General features: G+C 45.8%; 1 protein-coding gene across 1 annotated transcript in view; it reads left to right on the top strand.

Annotated features, from left to right (window-relative positions):
* Positions 1 to 725, top strand: part of LOC144119392 (uncharacterized) — a 97,281-nt gene extending 96,556 nt beyond the window's left edge. The window contains exon 4 of the mRNA XM_077652019.1: positions 510 to 725. Coding sequence (XP_077508145.1) covers positions 510 to 663 — 154 coding nt within the window. The 3' untranslated portion in view covers positions 664 to 725. The remainder of the gene's footprint in view (positions 1 to 509) is intronic.
* Positions 726 to 21,320: the final 20,595 nt, after the last annotated feature.

Below are 21,320 nucleotides of genomic sequence, written 5' to 3'. Positions count from 1 at the left end.
GGTGTATTTGAGAAATATGTTCGAAATTTGGGCTTCGTATTGATCTATGATAAGCGCTACCGCCGTTAACCTCTAAGAAATAAAATAAAAGTAAATTATAAAGCTATAGACATTGCAAAGGCTAGCTCAAAACAAGGCCATTACAGATATGAAATTCATTACTGTTCGCAATGCATTCAGGTACAAACAAAAACGGCACAATTGCGATTTGAGGACTCTGGTTGGTGCTTCAAAGAACATTCATTACTATCTTTGATTTAAAGTGCATTAAACTCGTCTGGGTGCTTATTTTTACCCCTTGGTTTCCGGGTATCCTGTAGCTTTGCAGCGTTGATCCATGGCCTCTGTGGCGTCACAGTCGAGCACGTAATGGCATGTTCTATTTCTATAGATCAGCCCTGCTATTTGTGCAAAGCCCCCTTCGTTGCGTGAACGCGAAATGATTGTTTTTTAATAGCCTCAAATATTTAATGGTGACGGCAGGCCTTTCCGTTTGATGGATATTGCAGGAGGCCCGGCACACCATTTGTAGAACCAGTCGTTGTTCGCCTGCTGCCGAACCGCGCATCTCTAGAGCGGCTGCTCAAAAACGACGGTGATGCAAAGAAGGAGGCCGGCGCGCCACGTGTCGAGAAGAAGCCATTCTACAAGCGCAGCGTTTGAGACAGCGTTCGAGACAGCGGTCACTCTAACGAGTCCAGGAGCATTGAGGTAGCCATACTCGCGCCCGGCAGGGGGATTAGATGCCCACCATCGTAATTGGAGACCTGATTCCTGTTGGGGAGATAAATTGTCGATATCTTGTGCGCTGCTAACAAACCTGCTCTGAAAGACCACTCGTGGACACAGTAGTTCGGATAAATCGACAAGCGAATTTTGCTCATTACATGTATACTTGTGTGCAGGTAACCCCTGAGAGAAGTAAACCTTGCTATGCCAAAAGAATTAGGTTTATATTAGGCAGCGCACCTGGTCTTTGTATGTGTCACCATACTATGCACTGTTCTACTCTGCCCTGCAGAGTCAAAAAGGTTAAAAGCTTTCTCTTAGTTCTTTTGCTGTTCACAGTGGCAATCGCAGAGCAAGAAATGGACGAAATATTGAGGTCGCTAAAACAGAGCTTGCTATCGACAAGGAAACAATTGTGAAAAGTACTGAAGGTGAACAAAACGAATACAATTCACTGCCACCAACTCACTGCTGTGTCTTTCCAAGCCGAAGGAGAAGAGTTCGTTTAGCGACATATTGAACTGGGCTGAAATTTACATGAGATAGGAAAAACACAAAGGGCTCTCCTCAATCGCTCTGTTGAAAGGAACTTTCTTTAGGTACCATATTTCACTGCTTAACCAATAGCTTTGAACTGCACATCATCTGTGGATATTTTAAATTAAGTAATACATGTCACAGAACTGTATTTCAGCATGATATCCTGCAGTTATATGACCGGTCTTGCCGCAAATGGTAACTCTAAGATGCTAAACTTTTTATATTAAAATTTAGGATAGAAGCTTGTAACGACATCTTTTGCCGTGTATCTCTTAAATCTTTCACTAGCTTGCCTCTCCTAGAGGTGAATGTTTCGCACTGCTTTTTTCCTTTACTGCCAAATAAACTTTTTTTGGCAAATCGAAAATTTCTACACTAAGAGCAGGACAACGCCTTGTGGACAAAAGTGTATGGCTTAAACAAAACCACCAAAAATTGAAGCCATTTATTTTAATTGAGATCATAAAAAATTGAAAAAAGCGCTTTGTAGTTGCGAAGATATCAATCAACCCAAAGCAAGTAGGGAGCCACGCACGCGTTCGCTGTGGTACTATGTCTTTCCTGTCATAAATTGCTTTTTTTTCGATTAAAATGTTAAAACAAAGTAGAATAAAGTGTTTGCATTGCCAAGTTAATTCACGTAATGAGGAGACATGAAGAGAATGGGTGGAAGTCACAGACGTTCTGAAACAGAAAATAAAATGTAAATTATTTGGTTTTCCGATGCTGGCAGTAGCTGTTATAACTGAGAAACAGAGCAACTCTTGGTTGTACCCATCGAAATGAGAAGTTTCAAATCAAAAAGTTGCTTCAATTCACACTTGAATCCTGTATTTACGCATGCCACTCAAGTGAATATGGTTCCTGCCCAGGTAGCACATTACAGCGGGCCAATATTAGAAATCTGTTGGCAAAGCATGGATCTAAGTAGGACCAGAGTTCTCAACGAGCATCTGATATTGGCTAAACAACTCACTAATACATCCAATGATGGCCCAGGTTTTTCATCGCTTTTGTAGTACTGGCAGTGCTATTACCAAATCATGGCTATCATGGGCCACTTTAACTAGAATTCTCCCACTGTTTGCCATTGCTGGCTATGGCATATCGTAATCATGGCTATTGCGGGCTATGTTGGCCAGAGTTCTCCCACTGTTTGCCAGTATTGGCTGGCATTCTAGATATCTGTCTATATTGGCCTAGCTTTGCCATCACCCATCCAGCGTTAGAAGCATACTGGCAAGCGCTGGTCAACCTTGAGTCATCTGCTATTACCACATGGCAACGTTCAATATTGCCACAACAGAGTTTATAATTTTTCGAAAGCGTTTGGTTTGGTTTATGGGGGTTTAACGTCCCAAAGCGACTCAGGCTATGAGGGACACCGTAGTGAAGGGCTCCGGAAATTTCGACCACCTGGGGTTCTTTTACGTGCACTGACATCGCACAGCACACGGCCCTCTAGAATTTCGCCTCCATGGAAATTCGACCGCCGCGGCCGAGAAGCCGAGCGCCATGACCACTCAGCCACCGCGGCGGCTTTTCGAAAGCGTAAAAACTGATTTGGGCTTATCTAAGAGGTTAGACACCTGTATAGGTCAGTCTCATCTGAGTTCAACTATAATCAGCTTGTGTACGTGGCCAAAGTAGATGTTTTAAGTTAAATTCCTGAGATCAAAACACATGTTCCTGGAGTACATTATGGAATTTGAGCAGTACTACAGTAGTAGCACTGTGCTGTTACTCTATTAGTACAACTGCAATTCTCTCATTATACCCATGCTACGCGGACGTTAAGGTGGCATTTCAGTCAAATGATATTCAAAACTTCGAATAGAATTGGGCCCGTACGGAGTTTTAAGTGCTTCACAACTATTCCCAAACGCAAATGGAAGCATTCTAAACGCATTCGTTCGCTTTATAGAAATAATTTCTGCTGCCCCCGACTTTTGTTCTGTCCGTTCGCTGATTTTGAGTTGTGCAACGACGTGACGACGACTTCGGTGGTTGTCAATCGACTGTGCATATTCCGAAGACCGACGACGACACCGTCCAGACCAACCACTACAGATCTATAGAATTCTTTTACTAATACTAGGCAAATAGAAGCGGGTGCAACTAACCACGAAATTTCTTTTCAAAAGCCCCGTAAATTCAGCAATTAACGAATGTGCGCTGGCGCAACCCTGTGGTAATGATGCGTGTAATCATATATGGCTTATCTAAGCCGTTAATAAACAGAATATCTTCGTTTCTGAGAAGTGCACAGACAGAGTTCCCGCTGTAGCCTGTGTGCGATGTCTGGGCAAAATAACTCACCTATTCTTCATGAAATTTGTTTATCTGAAAGCGTTTTTAAACGCCCTGCTAGCGCGAGTATCTGAAAACAAGCTCAAAATCCGCTTCTTAAAAAAAATTAAAACAAGTTTCATTTCCATTTTTTTTTTCATTAAGAAGCACTGTTTTTGCTTCGCTCTAGAGAATTCACTGCCACACTGTGCAGCGTGCGTCTTATTAATGGATATCCTAAATCAAAAGTAATAACTTAGTGAAAGTGCATTCAATAAGCTGGCTTTGTACGCAATTTTAGCAACGCCCAGAAACGAAGCAGTGGCCTCGTAATTTACAATTATAAGTAGCGCACGCGCGAAATATTAGGCCGCCGCTTCATAAAACACGCAGTCACGAGCTAAGAGAATCCTACGCTTCCTTACGCCGTTCCCTGCTATCGCACTTTTTCCTGTGTTTTCCGATTGGTTTTTCCTTCCTTCTCTGCAAATCTTAATATTGCAAATTGTTCTTTTTGTGCGCTTTATTGTACAGTTGCATAGTTTGCAATGAGGGCTATAGGTCTTACTCATGTCTTTGCTTAATTGATTGCCAATTATTTATTTGCTCTCGAACATTACCTTTATTATTTAAAAGGATCAGATTTAGTCCAGAATCAAAATTTAACACGTTTTTTTTTTGCTGGTTTGCATGAAACTTCCACACCAACGAAAAATTTATTTCAGGCTTCTTCGACGAGCAGATAATAAATCTACTGACAAATACTGCTTCCCGCATATTAACCTAGCTTGTTTGCCACGTTTACTGTATAATAATACTCTGAAAAAGTGCGAATTTGCTTGACAATATTTTATTTATTCTTTTATATTTTTGTTATCTTATGGTAGCATTTTCAGCCATATTGAGTTAACAAATGGCCCCACAACATACCCGTGTAATAATTAATAATAATAATTGGTTTGTGGGGGAAAGGAAATGGCGCAGTATCTGTCTCGTATATCGTTGGACACCTGAACCGCGCCGCAAATGAAGGAATAAAGGAGGGAATGAAAGAAGAAAGGAAGAAGAGGTGCCGTAGTGGAGGGCTCCGGAATAATTTCGACCACCTGGGGATCTTTAACGTGCACTGACATCCCACAGCACACGGGCGCCTTAGCGTTCTTCCTCCATAAAAACGCCGCCGCCGCGGTCGGGTTCGAACCAGGGAACTCCGGATCAGTAGTCGAGCGCCCTAACCACTGAGCCACCGCGGCGGGTACATACCCGAGTGTCTGAAGTCGTTTTGGCGAAATATATCTCGAAGCTCCTCGTTTTTCGCTTCAATGTTCTCGATCGCCGAACGTGATGCATTTCCTGTGGCTTCGCAGCAATACGTTGAAGCTTCGGCGTTTCCCATATCCTTGTTTCTTACTGATATTGCGTTCTGAACTGTCTATGACTCTTTTCTCCGAGAATTCGGAACCCATTTCACATGCTTCTGAACCCGTCCCTTCTCTCTTTCAAGTCTCCTATCTCCCCAACTCTTCTCCTAGCCGGCCATGCCTTTTTTAGGTAGTGCGCTCACCACCTACCCCGTGAAGCGCATTTTTTTCTTAATGATTTATCTCACTTTCTCCTAGCTTTCTCTTATGCGCTTCGCCGTTCATGCGCCCCAATCCCCTTTCAAGATCTTCCTGTCTCCACCCTTAAGCTAGAAACTTTTTCTCGCGCCGACAAAAGCTGTGTAAAAGAAAATGACTCTCCCCCCTGCAGCCACCGCCTCGATAGCAACATCTTCGTCTCCCCTGCCATTTGTCACAGCGCGATTCGTGACAACGACACATCCTTGACTGACAGGTCTTGCCTTGTCTGGCACAGCGGCCCTACACCGCACAACCAGCGCGACCAATAAGCAAGCGCACTGGAGCTAGCCCCGTTCGTTGTCTGCGCAAGCAAAAATCCACATCTGATACCATATGAGAGCTCCGACGCGGTTTTCTATCCTGTTCTGCAATATCTTGTAAGTACCACAACTCTTTTATCTTGAGATACGTTCGGAATTGCATATGGTTTTTGGAGTAAGTGTTGTTTGACTGGGACTTTATTTTTTCGGGCAGGAAAAGAGAACGAGACAAAGCACGAGGATGACTTCTGTGCACCTGCTCTTATTGCGAAACGTCTGGCTTGGCGTCGTGCGCCGTGCAAATCTGCTAGAATTGTAAGAATCTTATTTTTCGCCTTCGGTCTCAAAGATTCACTACTTTGTCGAACAGCTGGTTTGCAACAATGTGACCTGATATCCAATGCAATCAGGAATACGTGTGTCATGTACTGCGTATGAAGGACAGATATCAGAACTGCTCAGTGTTTCACTGCTGATCAGACGGTAAGAATATGTTTACTACTTCCGTACTATTTCTCTTTGGCTTCCAAACTTCCAGGTGCAATATAAAATCTTCATCTAACGGGTAAAGCTTTTGTCCAAGTTTTCTCTCAATAAAAAAGGCATTACTCTGGACTGTCATACGGGTGTTTTTGTGTGATTTTTGTCAAATTTAATATATTTACTGAAGGTGCCACATGGAGCACTAAAATAAAAATCGACCACCTGGTATAAGGCAAAATAAATTTCACTTTGTTCAATTAAACTTGTGTTAGTTGTTACAAATTACCCTGTAATATGTGTGGCGAATGTCTTCACGCAGAAGTTGCCTAAAAACATTCAGTGTTGTTTAATCATTTGTTTTTGTTCTTTGATGGCCATATTTCGACTCATCATGACTTTAATCATGTTTCTGCAGGCTCGACGCATCGTGAGGTCATCGTGAGGTCATCGTGCGCGATCTGGACGAGGATTGTGTTTGAATGCAGTGCAAATGTGCTGTTGCAAGAGGCGTGCAACGGGTATTTCTGATATGACTGATCAGTTCACTGGAGGACAGCTCTGTTAGGTACTGTATAGATGCCTTACTCCTGCCAGAGCATCTTGCCGAGCTGCATTGTCCAACCTCGGTCATCCGCACGCAGCCAACTTGAAAATAAATGATTTTTCCCAGAACCTCTGCCACCATGCTGTTGGGTACTCCTTTCCTTTATCAGTATGCCTGGTAGCAGCGAAAGCCATCCTGCATGCGCTAGAAGCGTGATCCTGTAGCTCAGTGAAATAAACCGGTCCTTTCCTAAATTCTTTGGGATCCTCATTGATGAATATTTACTAGGCTGAATGGTACATTGACAGTACCAGTCATTGGCCAGAGGGTTGTTATGTTGCATGTGCCAATTTTCCAAAGCAGAATAGCTGTGTCTGAAAGCTGGACACTAATGTTCGAAAGCTGGATGCCAGTGTTCAAAAGCTGGAAAGCCAATCAAACGCCTTTAGTGGCCCATATCGCGGAACGAACACCAGCCCTGCTTTGGCCGCTCAATCGGCCGAACATTGGCCCGAAACTGGCCTGAAAATGCGGCCGTGACAAAGTGATAGCGCGTTACTTAAATGCCAAAGTAGGACAGCCATTCATGCCAATTTTTGCCAATGATCGCCCGGTGTTCGCCCAGTGCTGTTGTGCTGACTGGGAGCATGCCACGCGGATCCCAAATCTGAGGCTGTAATATCGGAAGCAGTCATTTTAAAGTTATTTTCACATTGTTTTCTGCTTAACAACAATGCTCAGCCAATGTTGCGCGACGACCCTGAACCGTGCACCTTGCTCCCAGTCCAAACGTTGTTCGTAGAAAGTTTTGGACGTCGCACATCACGTTCTTCTAGCATTTCCAACTTGTATGCCAGTGCTGCAGAGAACAGCTTTTGCCTCTCCTATGCGCATCTTCAAGGTTGTGTCACATAATATGGGTACGGTTTCAGAAAATTACCTTGTTTCGAAACCGATGCCCGTTCATAAAGCTGAAAACGAGCTGTTGTTAAACACGCATCAACCAATACCATTAATGCGACGTCTTGGGAAGGTAATGAAGGGCGTCATTCATGAAGCTCTTATAACGTAGGTGGGAAAAAAGTTGAGAGAGAGAATGAACATTTAATTGTAAAAAAAGAAGACTGGAGTGGATTGTGTGTGGAATCCTAAGTTCAAGACTGCAGTAGCTTCCACCGACGCTTTGGTGATGGCGATTAGCGCCTCCTGGGCTTCCAGGATGCCGCTGACCAGCGTCACCTCATACTGCTCCAGCGCCGCCGTAGACAACATGGATTTCGTAGAAGACTGTGAACCATTACTGAACTACTTCAATTCGAGGCCGAGTATCGAATATTCCTGCATTGTATGAGACCCCCATACAACAGATGACACCGAAGAACTCACAAAAACGCAACGTTTTGCGGCTCGCTTTATTTTCAAACGTTACAGGTGCCTAGACTCTCTTTCCGCCCTGGTGAAACCTGCAGACGGAGAATCACTTGCAGATAGAAGAAAGAAAGCCCGCCTCAACTTTCTTCAATAATAATATTTTTGTCGACTTGGTATTCGACCGAGAATAATATCGCTAATGATTCTAAAACAGCCTCGCGCTATGAGCATACCTTTAGCCTGAAACCCGTTTTTGCACGCACAAATACATATGATTTCCTTTTTTTTCAAGAACACTTTCTGATTGAATGCTCTACCGAAGAATTCTCCGTTCCTTCATAACCATTCTTGATTTCTTCACTGTTGGCTTAGTAGCTGTATATGAAACCGCATTTTCAATTATACCTTTGGATTCCGTCTTTTGTGATATCTATACTGTTCGGTACTATGGCAGTTCATTTGCTAATGCCATCTGTTGGGCGAGTTGGTGTCCCGTCTGCGCGCTGTTATGGATTAGTTCTTTTGCTGTTTCCCCTGTATGAATTTCACTCTCCTGCTTGGGCATACATCATGTCCTCATTATTCAATAAATGAATATATAATAGTTATAACCTGAGTCACTTGTTTAACTGAAAGGGGAAAAAAGACGTATCATATATTCGTAGATTTTTCAGACTTGTGCCATCGTCTCCGATATGTTCAATAAGTTTGATTCGAAATAAAAGACTAGATTTGAATCAATCAATCAAGCAATCAAATACAGATTATATATTTAGTCGTTCAGTCAGTGAATCGTTCAATAAATCGATAAATCAATCAGTGTTTTATTTCTTAAAATAAACAGGGATAATCTAGAAGTGCTTCGCGTTTTTCCAACCTGCAATTACAGCCCACGAACGGTAACTGAAATTTATATTTAGCAACGGATAAAAGTAGGAAAAGAAGAAAATAGTACTCGCTAGGGAAAAATCAGCGCTATTCGTTGCAGCACAAACGAAAACAACATGCTGTAGGGGAAGGTAAACAAGAAAAATAAACGCTATAATTTGAAAAAATTTGTGCAATGTCAACATGTACACAACTTTAAAATTCTTGAGTAAGAATATTTGAATGCTGAAAGCGGTCAAACAATTCTTGATATTAATTATTTAATGAAGCAGGAAGAGTATATTTGGTAGACTTTTCGGTGTAATACTCTATAGGTATCTGCAGTTGTTACGATTTTTTGTTTAGTCAGCACGATATGCGTTGTTTTTCACGCGCTCTGCAAGCTATTATTCTAGTTTACATGACTCTGTGAAGACCATTTGAAGCTCATCTAAAGACTGCAATTATACCAAGCAGAACATTGTAGGGTTTCATATCTTAAATAGTGGTCACGCGTAGGAAGAATATTGAGGTACACTGGCGATTCGCTTCACAGCTATCATTTACAGAACGTATTACTTAGTCCAACTTGTAATAACCGTAGAACCCCAATCAGTACGGGAATATTGCAAGCGATAGAAAACTAAAAAGGTCGAAAGCAAAAGCCTAACTGTAACTAGAAGATGGCCTGCAGGAATCACAGTTCCTACAGCTGAAGATATTTTTGATTAGCATGAACATGCTCATTCCAAGTTATGTGCTTTGAAAGCATGCCACTAAACATTTAGAGAGAATCTAATATTTCTACAGGACAATGCCTTAAAAATACTGCCGCCGCCGGCGTGCAGATTTATCAGTTGCTTTCAGACGCGAGATCGGACGAGATTTAATTCGAATGGTCGCAGCCTGCATACCTGACTCTACGTATAGATTGTATTGGCTGCATTGCGTGCCACATTTCGGAAGTTCTTTTTTAGCTGTAAAATAAGGGTGGCCAAGAGCGCTGGAAACTCTGGCAATCAACGGCCGCTGAGCATGCTTTTTGCTGTCGCCACCGCCGATCTCTCGGATTCTTTGTAGGCGCAACTAAGCCAAATATGCAGTGCGAAATGAACCCTAGTGCACAAGGAAATACCCTTCCGTTACACCAACCTCGTGAACCGATTATATTCCATGGCCAACCGCATTACGACGGTGCTAGATATCTACGTTCGCATGGCACCGCTGAATGCCTGGGGCAATGGAGCCATGCTCGGGAGCATCTCCACATTGTATGGCTAAGCAAGAACGTGGTTCGAAAGCCACGAAAAAGTTCACACTACATGGGACAACTTCAAGAGCACTTTACACGGGACATTCAGGTGCAGCGCACAAAGTAAGAGCTGAGTTCCTGCTACAGTTCCGTATTCAACACTTCAACGGCACTGTGAAAAAGTACGTTCGAGGAAATGGTGTGCCTTTTAAGCCGAGCCGACCCTGCCACGACCAAATAAAAGGAAGTCAACTTGCTCATGATAGTCTTCAAAGATGACTGTTTAGCCGCTGGTCAGAAACATGGAGGCTAACGAAAAGGGTTCAGCTTAAGTTGAGGACAATGCAGCGAGCTATGGAAAGAAAAATTATAGGTGTAACGTTAAAAGACTGGAAGCGGACAGAGTAGGTGAGGGAACAGACGCCGGTTAATGACATCCTAGTCGAGATCAAGAGCAAGCAATGGGCTTGGGCAGGGCATGTAATGCGAAGGCAAGATAACCGCTGGTCCTTAAGGGTAACGTAGTGAATTTCAAAAGATGAGAAGCGTACCAGGGGGCGGCAGAAGGTTTAGGTGGGCGGATGATATTAAGAAGTCTGCATGTATAGAGTGGGCGCAGCTGCCAAAGGACAGGGTTAATTGCAGAGACTTGGGCGAGGCCTTTGCCCTACAGTGGGAGAAGTCAGGCTGATAATGGTGATGATAATGAAGACAGTTTCTGACTTGGTCGCCGAAGGGTCGACGCTTGAGAAGACATGCAAGCGAGGGCGCGCAATCACTAGTAGTGCATACAACTCTGAACAACACGAATTTGTGGGACCTTATTTTGTAGTGATAGCTACATTACGCTACAACATCAAGCCTTCAGCGTGGCGGCGCCGCCACGTGGTTGGCCACGTGGTGCGAAGCATCTGCCGGCGGCTCAGAGCACCGGCGAATCCGAGTGGGGGGGAGTGGAGAGAGAGAGAGTGGGGGAGAGGGTGAATCACGTCGAGGGACGAAGACGAAGAAGCAACGCCCAGCGAAACGGAGCGGCGAAAGACTGACTTTGCAATTCGACTTAGCGAGTTCAACTCGGCCAGCTGTAGCTATCGCGTCATTCCAGGTTTAATCATAGCTAAACCACAGCCATTTTCTGAAATAGTTCCCGAAGAACTCCACCTAATGCTTCTATCACCATTTAAGCCTTACATTCAAGGAATAACGCACATCGTCTGCCAGGAGATGAAACAAGTTGTAGGCGTTCCTTAAACGACTATGCACAGTAATTATCATTACAGCGCAAAAGACGAGGACGAGACGAGTACACAGACACGGCGCTGAACTTACAACTTATTTTATTGAGGGCCACTGCTTAAATAGTGTGGCGGAACAATCTCATACGAAAATGCACATACATGAAAATGACAAGAATGACACCCCCAGTAGCACAAGTGGGGCTCTGAATTGCGGGCCTGGCACGGGCTGCCCCAGGGGCCCGGCGTGGCATATGTGCGGGAGTTGCAACTCGGCATCGGGAGGGTCCCATCGAGGGCAGCCCAGTGGGCTTCCTACATAGCACCAGCAGGGGACCTCTAAGGTCTCATACCTAAATGCGCTATAGGGGGCTCTCCTCGTTCCATTGTGGGGTCCATATGGCCAGTAATGGGCTTCTTATACCCCTGTCACACGGGCATTTCAAAGGCCCTCGAACCGATAGTCTATCGACTCAAACGCGATCGAGCGCTGCTACACGGGCAGATTCAATGGTCATCGAGTCAATAGTCTATCGAGTCAACGGAGCAGCGCGAACTCCATCGAGATTTCGAGGGCCTTCGAACGCTGCCGAAGGTTGCTAGCGTTGCTTCGAGAGGCGCTAAGCGCACTTTCGTGCACGATACTTTCGCGGTTCAAAACCATGACCAAACATTATTCGCCTAAATTTTAATGCAAGCACACCGTACAATAATTTTAAAATTGTATCAGAATGGTTTTAAGGGCATTAAGTGCTTTAGTTTTGCGTTCTGGTCTTGGCGTTGCTTGCGTAATTAGCGTTGAAAACATGGCGGCGCCCTGCCCGCCCACTTCAGAGTTATAACAGCTTCGTCGCCTATCCCTCAAAGCAATATCGTGTTCTAAACTGTTGTGTTCGCTTTCGATTTGCGCATTCTTGCCCTCGCATAAAGTTTTCAGAGACAAATAGCTTTTGTTTTTCAGATATCAAGGAGATTTCCCAGGTGTTAAGCCTGCTCAATCAGCGCTCGAACGCAGTTGGACTAGCTTGGTTTTGACTCGTCTTGAATGAGAGTGGCTACAGCAGTGTCTGCATCTGTCCGTCGCGTACGTGCATTTAAAAGGGTTTTAAACGACGTGTGCGTATGCGTGTATTTTAGAATTTAGTATACATTTATAAGATAATTTTGTTATTATTACAAAATCCAAAGTAATTGTGGCGCCACACAAGCTTGGCGTAAGACGCGAGAACCATTTCAATGGCCATTGGGATTTGCGGTGTCGCAGCGACACAACTCCTTCGAGTTCGATTGCGATTGATAATTTCGAAGGCCCTCGACTCGATGGCCATTGAAATTGGCCGTGTGACAATGGTTATTAGAGACGACCAGCAAGGGCTCTTAGGTGGCAGTGCAGCGGGGACCCACAAGGGCTACCCCATGCCAGGCCCTGATGGGCTAACCATAATGCAGGCTCACAGACAAAATGGTACACATTCACTTCGGAGGCGGTTCTGCTTGGGACAATCGGTCCCCACCTCCATTTCTTCTTCCAGATCAGAGACGCCGACAGCCACGCGTCGAAAGCATTCTTCTCCCGATTATTGTCCCCTTTGTGGGCGGCATCTTTTGCCCATCGGAACCGAAACACGAGCTATGATGCAGGCCGGGAGGGGTCTGTTCGATTGTCGCAGCATTTACGCGACAGCGTAAGGAGCTCGTACTGCGGAAATCCCGGCGTCGCCAGCAGGAGAAAATCCCACAGTTTTTGTAATCAGAAAATGTAAAAACAAATTAGGGGCCATTTGAGTTTGAACTCAGCCCCACTGCGGGCCGCGTGGGCTCGCAACACATATGCCACAAAGGGTCCTTGGGTCAGGCGTGTTTGAGGGACACCCACGGAACGCGTTGTCGAGTGTATGACTTAGTAACGTGTGCTTGGGATGTGTTCGGGTCTTATAATAAGGAAAAAATGCGCAATAATAATAAAAATTAGGAGTCAGAAGCTGCACAGAAGGAAAAGTCGGTGTTATGGTGCTTCATTGTACTGAAACAAATGGTGTGTATGTGTAATAAGTGGCTTAGTACATCGCGCATTTTAACCTATATAGTGATTGATTATTGGTAATCGATAATAGCATGCTAATGGACAATCGTGACCGGTAATGTGATTGTGGATTGGCCATCGCTGAGCAATAAGAAAGAAAAGGAAATAAAGGAGGGAAAGGAAAAAAAACGCCGCTACCTGGCATCTTACGTAGCGGAAGTTTAAGTCAAAGGCTTAAAATGAAATAATGCTGCATTAAAGGAGACAGGACGAACAAGTAGACCAGTACAAGCATGGCGTCACGTAAGGCTTTCCCTTTGCGTGGGCAACCCTCATTTTTTTTTTAATGCGCCTCACCCTTTTGTATTTAAATTCATAATATTTTGCAAATCTGCATCGTAACATTGTAGAACCACAGGTCTTTAAATGTTTTTTGCTGTAAACTTTTGCTCGGACGACTCAAATTCTTGCGTGGTATTACTCATTTATTTTCGGCACATTCCGCAGCATCGATGCAATATGTTTGATCAGGGCCTTGAGCAGCTCCACCTCAGGACTCCTCTCGCTGATTTCTCTCGCACCTGTACACCATATGACTCAAGAAAAGAAGAATACAAACCACAAAACTAATCGGTCATGTTACCGTGAAGGACAGAAATTTTCAGTGCGCAACTGAAAGAATATTTTGCGCTATTTATCCCTCTGAGACACTGAACCTCCTCTACACTGTACAATCTACAAATGGCTGGTAAAAGAAAGCTGCTGTACTTTTCGAAACTTTCTGTTCACGCCGAGCGTATAACTGGGACGGAGGAAGAAGCGAGACAACAGAGTGATTTCAAATGCGTACTTACGTTCTAGCACCACGACATCGCTGTTATAAAATTATTCATCGCCATCGTAGCCGTCGCCGTTAGAACGCCTGTAAATGGTATTGTTCATCACTTATGTATTTCGGATCAAAGTCCTTCATCACTGAGACCGGGACGATAGGTTTCCACCATTCTTGCACTCGACGTACGCGTAGGACGACGTGGTGGTCTTCGATCGTGGATGGATGAAGCAAACATGAGGAAGTGCACAGTGCACTGTGTGCGACAAAGTCAACGAGGACGAACGAGTGTCAGCGCGTGTTTCAGCAGCTCCTTCGTCGCCAAACTCTGTACCCAACCGCAGGAGAGAAAAAAAAAATTAGCATTGGCTTAGCTCGGCTATGCCAGGATATACGCAGCGTGAGCTACGCTAAGCTGCTGAGCATCAATTGCCGCTGAGCCGCAATTTCTGACTCCTTCTCCATGGCTATACCACGCTGAAAAACGTCCCGTTATATGTATACCCCCACTGATACCTCAGCGCATGCGCACAAAATGAGAGGTGCCATCAAGGGGCTCCGGCGCAGCGTCAGACTTGGCTACTGCGCAAAGGAGGCGCACAGCTGGGCACGCGCCGGCGGCAGTGCGTCTGCCGCGGCTATGACGGCACTCCTCTGTAATGCGCAGACTGGCGAGGCGCGCGTTTGCGGCAGCGGCTCCGGCGCGCCAGCTGTGCACTGTGTGACATCACTGCTCCTCGCTTAGCGCAGCACGGCTCCCCAGGAGCCACGCGAAACTGCTCAACCTCGGGCAGTGTAGCTCACGTTACAAAAAGCCTGGCCTTAAGCAACGCGAGAAAGGCGGGGGAGTACTTCTGCATGACGTCAGTGCACAGTGACCGGACGTAGTGAACAAGTGGTCGATTGAGACCCTCCTTGCCACTTCGTGGCAGCGTCACGTGGTAAGGTAGACGGGAGGATGGTAGAGGTATTGTGCCTATGGTGGAACGTACAACACAGCGCCTATGTTGTACGTTCCTCTCTTCGTCATTTGTTTGCGCTGGTCCCTTTTAAGCAATGTTAAACCAAATAGTCCTTAACAACACAGCCCATGTGTTGTACGTTCATTTTCTCATCATATCTTTGCGCTGGTTCTTTTTGAGCAATGTTAAACCAAATAGCCCGCAACAACACCCTCATGCCTATAAATTGAGGACATTCAGGCACGAACGCATCGGCCCGACGCTCATCATACTTCTCGTATTACAGCTCGCCCCGGCTGTCAGGATCACCGTCGCGGCTTCCCGGTTCACCAACATGTGCCAACGATTGCCGACGCAACTTGCTGGCTTCTACTTACTTCGTCAAACAGGGCCCTGTGGCTACTGAGGCGGCGCATGTGTGCATGTTCCGGCTCTGCGACTGTGGCGCACTGATGCGAGGGGCGTATAAAAGCTGACCTCCTGGGCCTGGACGACCTATTGCTGAGGATGCTTCAGGCACGAACGCATCGGCCCGACGCTCACCATACATCTCGTTTTACAGCTGGCCCCGGCTGTCTGGATCACCGTCGCGGCTTCCCGGTTCACAAACACGTGCCAATGATTGCCGACAAATCTTGTTGGCTTCTACTGACTTCGTCAAACCGAGCCCTGTGGCTACTGAGGCGGCGCATGTGTGCATATTCCGGCTCTCCGACTGTGGCGCACTGATGCGGGGGGCGTATAAAAACTGAGCTCCTGCACTCTAAAAAAAAGAGGTGTAGAAAAGGGGTAACAAAGGGGTAACTTCAAATTTTGCCCCTTCTCGTCAAGCATTGAATAACTTTGCACCCTTGAAATACCTGCTGCGAGACATTTAGTCTGTTTCGTGAAAGTTGCACCTTTTTTATTCCTTTTTGTCAGTATTGAGAACTGTGTCTCGTTTTTTATGCTATTACGAATGGCCGCCAGCTGGTATTAGGATTGGCGCCAGCATGTCTCGAGGATTGCCACCAAGACAGAATCTCTCGCCATGTGTCTGCGGTATGCATTTACCGCGCTCAGCCCGTCGTTGCTGCGTAGGACAAGAGGGAGCAGGGTTCTGCGAAAATCCCTTTAAGGAGTAGCTGTCCGGGGCCGCGAAGTTGTTCGGGCTGTCTTCCGATTTTCCCCGACGTCTCCACCGACCCGACTACTCCTGACCTCCCGGGCACAGCACCAGCGTGGGAACAGATCGCCACAGTGGCTTGTCTGCAGGCTTCGCCGGCCATGCCTAATGGCAGAACCACTGGGGATTATCTCCCGACGGGGCTGCGCCTCGGTTTCTTCGAAGTTCACCGACCGGCGGAGAGCGGGCCGACCCCCTGACGTCGCCTGCCAGCCTGACGGAGTCCTGGCCGCACACCCCTCTCTCTCTCTCTCTCTCTCGGGCTCAAATTATGCCAGGGGCGTGTCCATGTATGCGGAGGTGTCTGTTTGTGTGTGATAGCGCAAGTTTTGTCCACACCCACCACGGCGAAGGCGTCCACTACCTGGGGAATCTAGGGAAGACGCAGTGTATAAAACTGGACTGCAGATGCAGTTGAAGGAGCTCACTTCTGAACTCAAAAGCTTGTAAATATGTAAAATAAAGCGAGTCTTCTTCCTCCACTAACGAATCCTTTACTCAGCGGCACTCCTGTCCTGGACGGAGCGTGCGTCATCTTGACTGGGTTGTGTCGAGAAACGACCCCGATCCCCACCTTCAACAATGCCAAATATGGCGGAAAAAATGCTTCCTGGGATTTCTCCTAGAGGGCACTTTGGGTTTAGTGACTGAAATGTCTGAGGCGAAACCAATACTGCGCCATTGTTTGCACTTGCGCAGGATCTCCATGCTAGCGGGTACTTTTTACTGAAAAGCGCAGTTTTCTTTTTTCTTAAGAAGTAAACTTTGAAGCGCGGCAGCTCTAGTTGATCAAAATGACATCTTTTTTCTATGTTTAAGTTAGGCCAAGATGTCTCATAACAAGAAAAAGTTTTGGATAGAAGCTTTACTGTTTTTTATACTCCGAGAGTTTCTGATCATAACTTACCACTCTAGGTGTAATTTTCCCTTTAGCAACAAAGATGAAAACATTGACAATGACGAATCTTTTTTATGGTACAATCCTCAAAGAGGCAGCCAGCAGAAATACATGTATGTGAGTTCAGGATTGATTTCCGCAACCTTTGTTTTTTAAACTTGCAAGGAACAAGGTTTTTGTAATTCTTCATTTCTCAAATAGGAGGTTGCACATTGTTTTACTTATAGCTTTAAGATGGTGCCATGACCAACGTTGTTCGTAAAGCACGTCGGATGAGGGCAGTTGCATGAACGCGTCCTTGAAGCAAGTTGTTCTTAAGCGGCGAGCACCCTCAGCGATGTAAAGCTGGACCCTCGTGGTAGTACGCGGGACGCGTTTATACTCCGACGTAACACGCGCGCGCGGCATGGCGACGTCACGCTGGCCACAGCGAGACCCTCTACACTCCAACGGCGTTTGACCGCCGACGCGTTCGGCGGGTTTGGCGCACCGCGACCACATCAGCGGCAATTTGGAGTGTGTTTCGATTTCCCTCCGAGCGCGTCAGCCTCCGCCGGCCCGGCCAGACCGGTTCCGCCTCTCGTCGAAGCGGAATTTTCCCGCTTTCCAAAAATGATGGGAACCTTCTGGAGTTCAGGTTTGCACAGATCAAGGTGAATACCCCTCTTCGTTTCTGAAAAGTTACAATGGAGGGCGACTGACTCATCTCTCTTCACACAACCCCGGTTCTGGGTAGAGCAGCAAGTGAAAACCAGTTTGTGAACGAGGGTATCTATTGGAATGCAACTTCTTTTAAGGCAGTTTTTTTGGAATTTTGAAAGTTGAATCCGAAAATTCTTCACGTGAATACTGCCTTTAAATTTCGTGCTCTGCCAACAGAGGGAATGTGAGTCAATCGCCTTCCATTTTATTCTTTTTATAAAAGGAGAGAGAGTGAAGACCCTTAATCGCAGTGAACCTGAAGCCCCACGGCTTACCACCAACTTTCGTGTTCGAGTGTAAAGGGTGGTTCACATGCAAGCGATTCGGCGAATAGAGCGAACAGCGGCGCGGCGCTACGAAGCGTTTCGCGAGCTTTCGGTTCACATTCGTCGCCACTGCACGTTTCACATCGCTATAGTGGCTAGAATTCCAGCCACAGCACAACTACACTGAACTAGAAGTTTAACTGTTGTACAACCGCTGCGAAAACCAATGTTGCTGGCAAAAGATGTACGCTTGCAACCGGTTTTTGTGCCCTGCAAACACAAAAAGCGTAATATATCAGCACAATTTTGTCGTTTATTTTCATTGCTTATTTGAATAAATATAAATCTTGCGTTTTAAGCATTCAACACCACTTTATATAATTTCTCTTTTTAAACGAAATTTTGTACGTGCGGCGTACAAACACAAATACTGGTCTATATGCGCATGCTTTCTTGCACAATGCCTTTACTGGTCACGTGGCAACGCCGAGCCGTCTTTGGTTGAGATGTGGTGCTGCCGCGTCGCCGCCGCGAAACTTTCTAACTTGCCCGAACCTCGCCGCTCCAGCCGCTGGAGCTTCCTTCGCCACTTGAGAGAGGGTGTATGCGCCGCGGCGGCGGGATTCGCGAGCAGTTCGCTTACATCCCTATTGAAAAATCTCATATGGATGCATATGTGTCTCCTATGAATTTATATGTGTCTAGTATGTGGTCATACGAGATGATATGTCATCATACGAGTTGATAGGTGTCCAATATGTGCTTTGTATGGGCTGATATGTGTCCATAGTATCCCTCGTATGGGTTTATATGTGTCCTTCGTATCCCTCGTATGGGCTGATATGTGTCCTTTGTATGCCTCGTATGGGCATATGTGTCCTTCGTATCCCTCGTATGGGCATATGTATCCCTCGTATGCCTCTTGTGCTGATACGTGTCTATCGTATCAGTTGTTTGAGCCGAAATATGGATTTCGTATCACCCGAATGGGCCGATGTGTCTTTAGTATCACTCATTTGAGCCAATATGCAGCTCTCGTATCACTCATATGGGTGAACTGCGTCTCTCAGTGAGCTGATATTGTCACGGACCCGAAGACGACAAAGTTGGCAGTGGCGCGGCACGGAGCGCTCGCGCTAGGCCCACCGCCATTAAATCATTCCATCGCCATCTGTTATGTAGTACTGTCTTCACCTGCTTGCCGTCACGTAACATTTGGCGTGAGGTGCGGAGTTCATCCCCATCCTGGTCCTGGAGCTTCGGTGTCCTGCGTGTGCCGTGGTCGTCGGTCGTGTGTTCCTGCCCGCACCGCCCGGTTGTGCCCCAGCCGGCCAGACCAGAACCGACCATGTCGTTCACCCCAGCCCCGCCTCCTGCCCCGGCCAAAAGACACGACAACTTGACGACGCCGCCGCTACTCGAACTTATGACCCCACCGACCCTAGAAGTCGCCAACATATTCGAACACAGCCCCTGCTCATGCCGTTCGGTGTGTTCATGGGCCTCGGCCGTCGGCTCAAGGTGACCTAGCTAGCTACGGCCCGGAAGCTTCCTGGACCAGCGCTCATCTGATCATCATCTGTTCATCTCTTTCATCGTGACGGCAAACCCTGCATCTTCTTCTCTTCTGTGTTCATCCGTCCTGTCACGCTCATCGTCACGCCCTGCGTTTCGTCTTCACTGCCGGTCTTTCAGTTCGTGCGATCGGGACGATCGCTCGGCAGCCCCGGGTAGTGTCACGGACTCGAAGACGACAAAGTGGGCAGTGGCACGGCACGGAGCTCTCGCGCTAGGCCCACTGCCATTAAATCATTCCATCGCCATCTGTTATGTAGTACTCTTCACCATGCTTGCCGTCACGTAACAATATGTGTGTCTTTCATAAGGCTCGTATGAAATTAAATGGATAACATTTCATCTTGTCTTTCACGCGGTGCACTTGAGCTCATAATTATAGAACACAGGTGATCAAATTAGATCCCTCTAACGTGGTGGGATGTTAAATCCCAAGTATAGTACCATTTTACGGTGTATCAGCTTAGCACATGAATGGACAAGCCTATGGCATTCCAATACTGTCCTGTTTCAAAGCTACATCTCAGCTGAAGCGCACACATTCAAAAAAAGTTTAGAACACCCTCAGGAAAAGTAAAATAAGCCAAGGACACCATCTAAAACATAATAGATAAGGAGGCCACAAAACATTGGTCCATGGGATAAATGACTCAAGTAGCTTCCAATAATAAGGAAGTGACTATACAGATGCAAAAATTTCCCATACATATATCCCAAGCTTGAGAGGTGTGTTGAATAATTTGCCTCCTTGTCTATAACATGCTAATTACTGAAAGTGAAATATATTATTATAAATGAAGCTTCAGATGTCTTTTTTCAGAGGTGTAATTCATTTTTTGATATCGTCCCCCACTTACACTAATGCCTTTGCATCATCGATGCATTATTGTTGTTTACATGCCTCAGAGAAGAAATGCTGATGGCCCCAACTTGACACTAAAGATCTTCAAATGTTTCTTCAGCTACGGTATAGCCAGTAGCTACAAGGCACTAGGTCAGAACTATTGGTGGGTGATGCAGAACATCCCGAAACTGCTGCTTATTCAACACGGCGGTATTGCCACCTAACTTGTTGTCATGCCAAACATTGTCACATTAAATGATGGATTTTTTAGGACAAACTTTAAGAAAAAGTGCACGGTCCTTCAGCATCCTCAAGTTCAAGAATGCCCGCAATAACCGTCTGCTTAATGTGACAATCATCACAAAGAAATTCATCCACATGTGCCACGAGCTCAGATGCGAGATGCAGACAGTGGGCATCCACTGCACTCCTCGTCTTTCACACTCAACACAGCTGGATCTTGCATGTACGTACAGTTTGTACCCACCTTCTGACTGGAAACATAACATACCCATTACCATAAATTGGACTCATTCGATGGTGGATAATGATAGGGAGAACACCTTCTGCCATCCAAAATTTGGTTTCGAAAAACTGTTATAACCGTACACTGATGTATACTAAAAATTTCCTTTTGACTACTTCAATATCAGTGGTGCCATGTGCAAAATGAAAATATGAAAAGTGGGAACATCAAACTTTCTTTTCATTGTAACGTCTTTCCCTTTCACAAGGTGATAAATGTGTTACAGACCAGGAGGCAAAAAATATACTGGTCACCCCTCGTATAAACAGAATCCACCAATACCATCTGTTTAATGAAACAGACCTACATAATACACAAAAACACTACATATATAC

Source organism: Amblyomma americanum, chromosome 2 (genome assembly GCF_052857255.1).
Source record: "Amblyomma americanum isolate KBUSLIRL-KWMA chromosome 2, ASM5285725v1, whole genome shotgun sequence".
NCBI lineage: Eukaryota > Metazoa > Arthropoda > Arachnida > Ixodida > Ixodidae > Amblyomma > Amblyomma americanum.
Note: the sequence above shows the minus strand (reverse complement) of the source record. Positions and strands in the feature narration are given on the sequence as shown.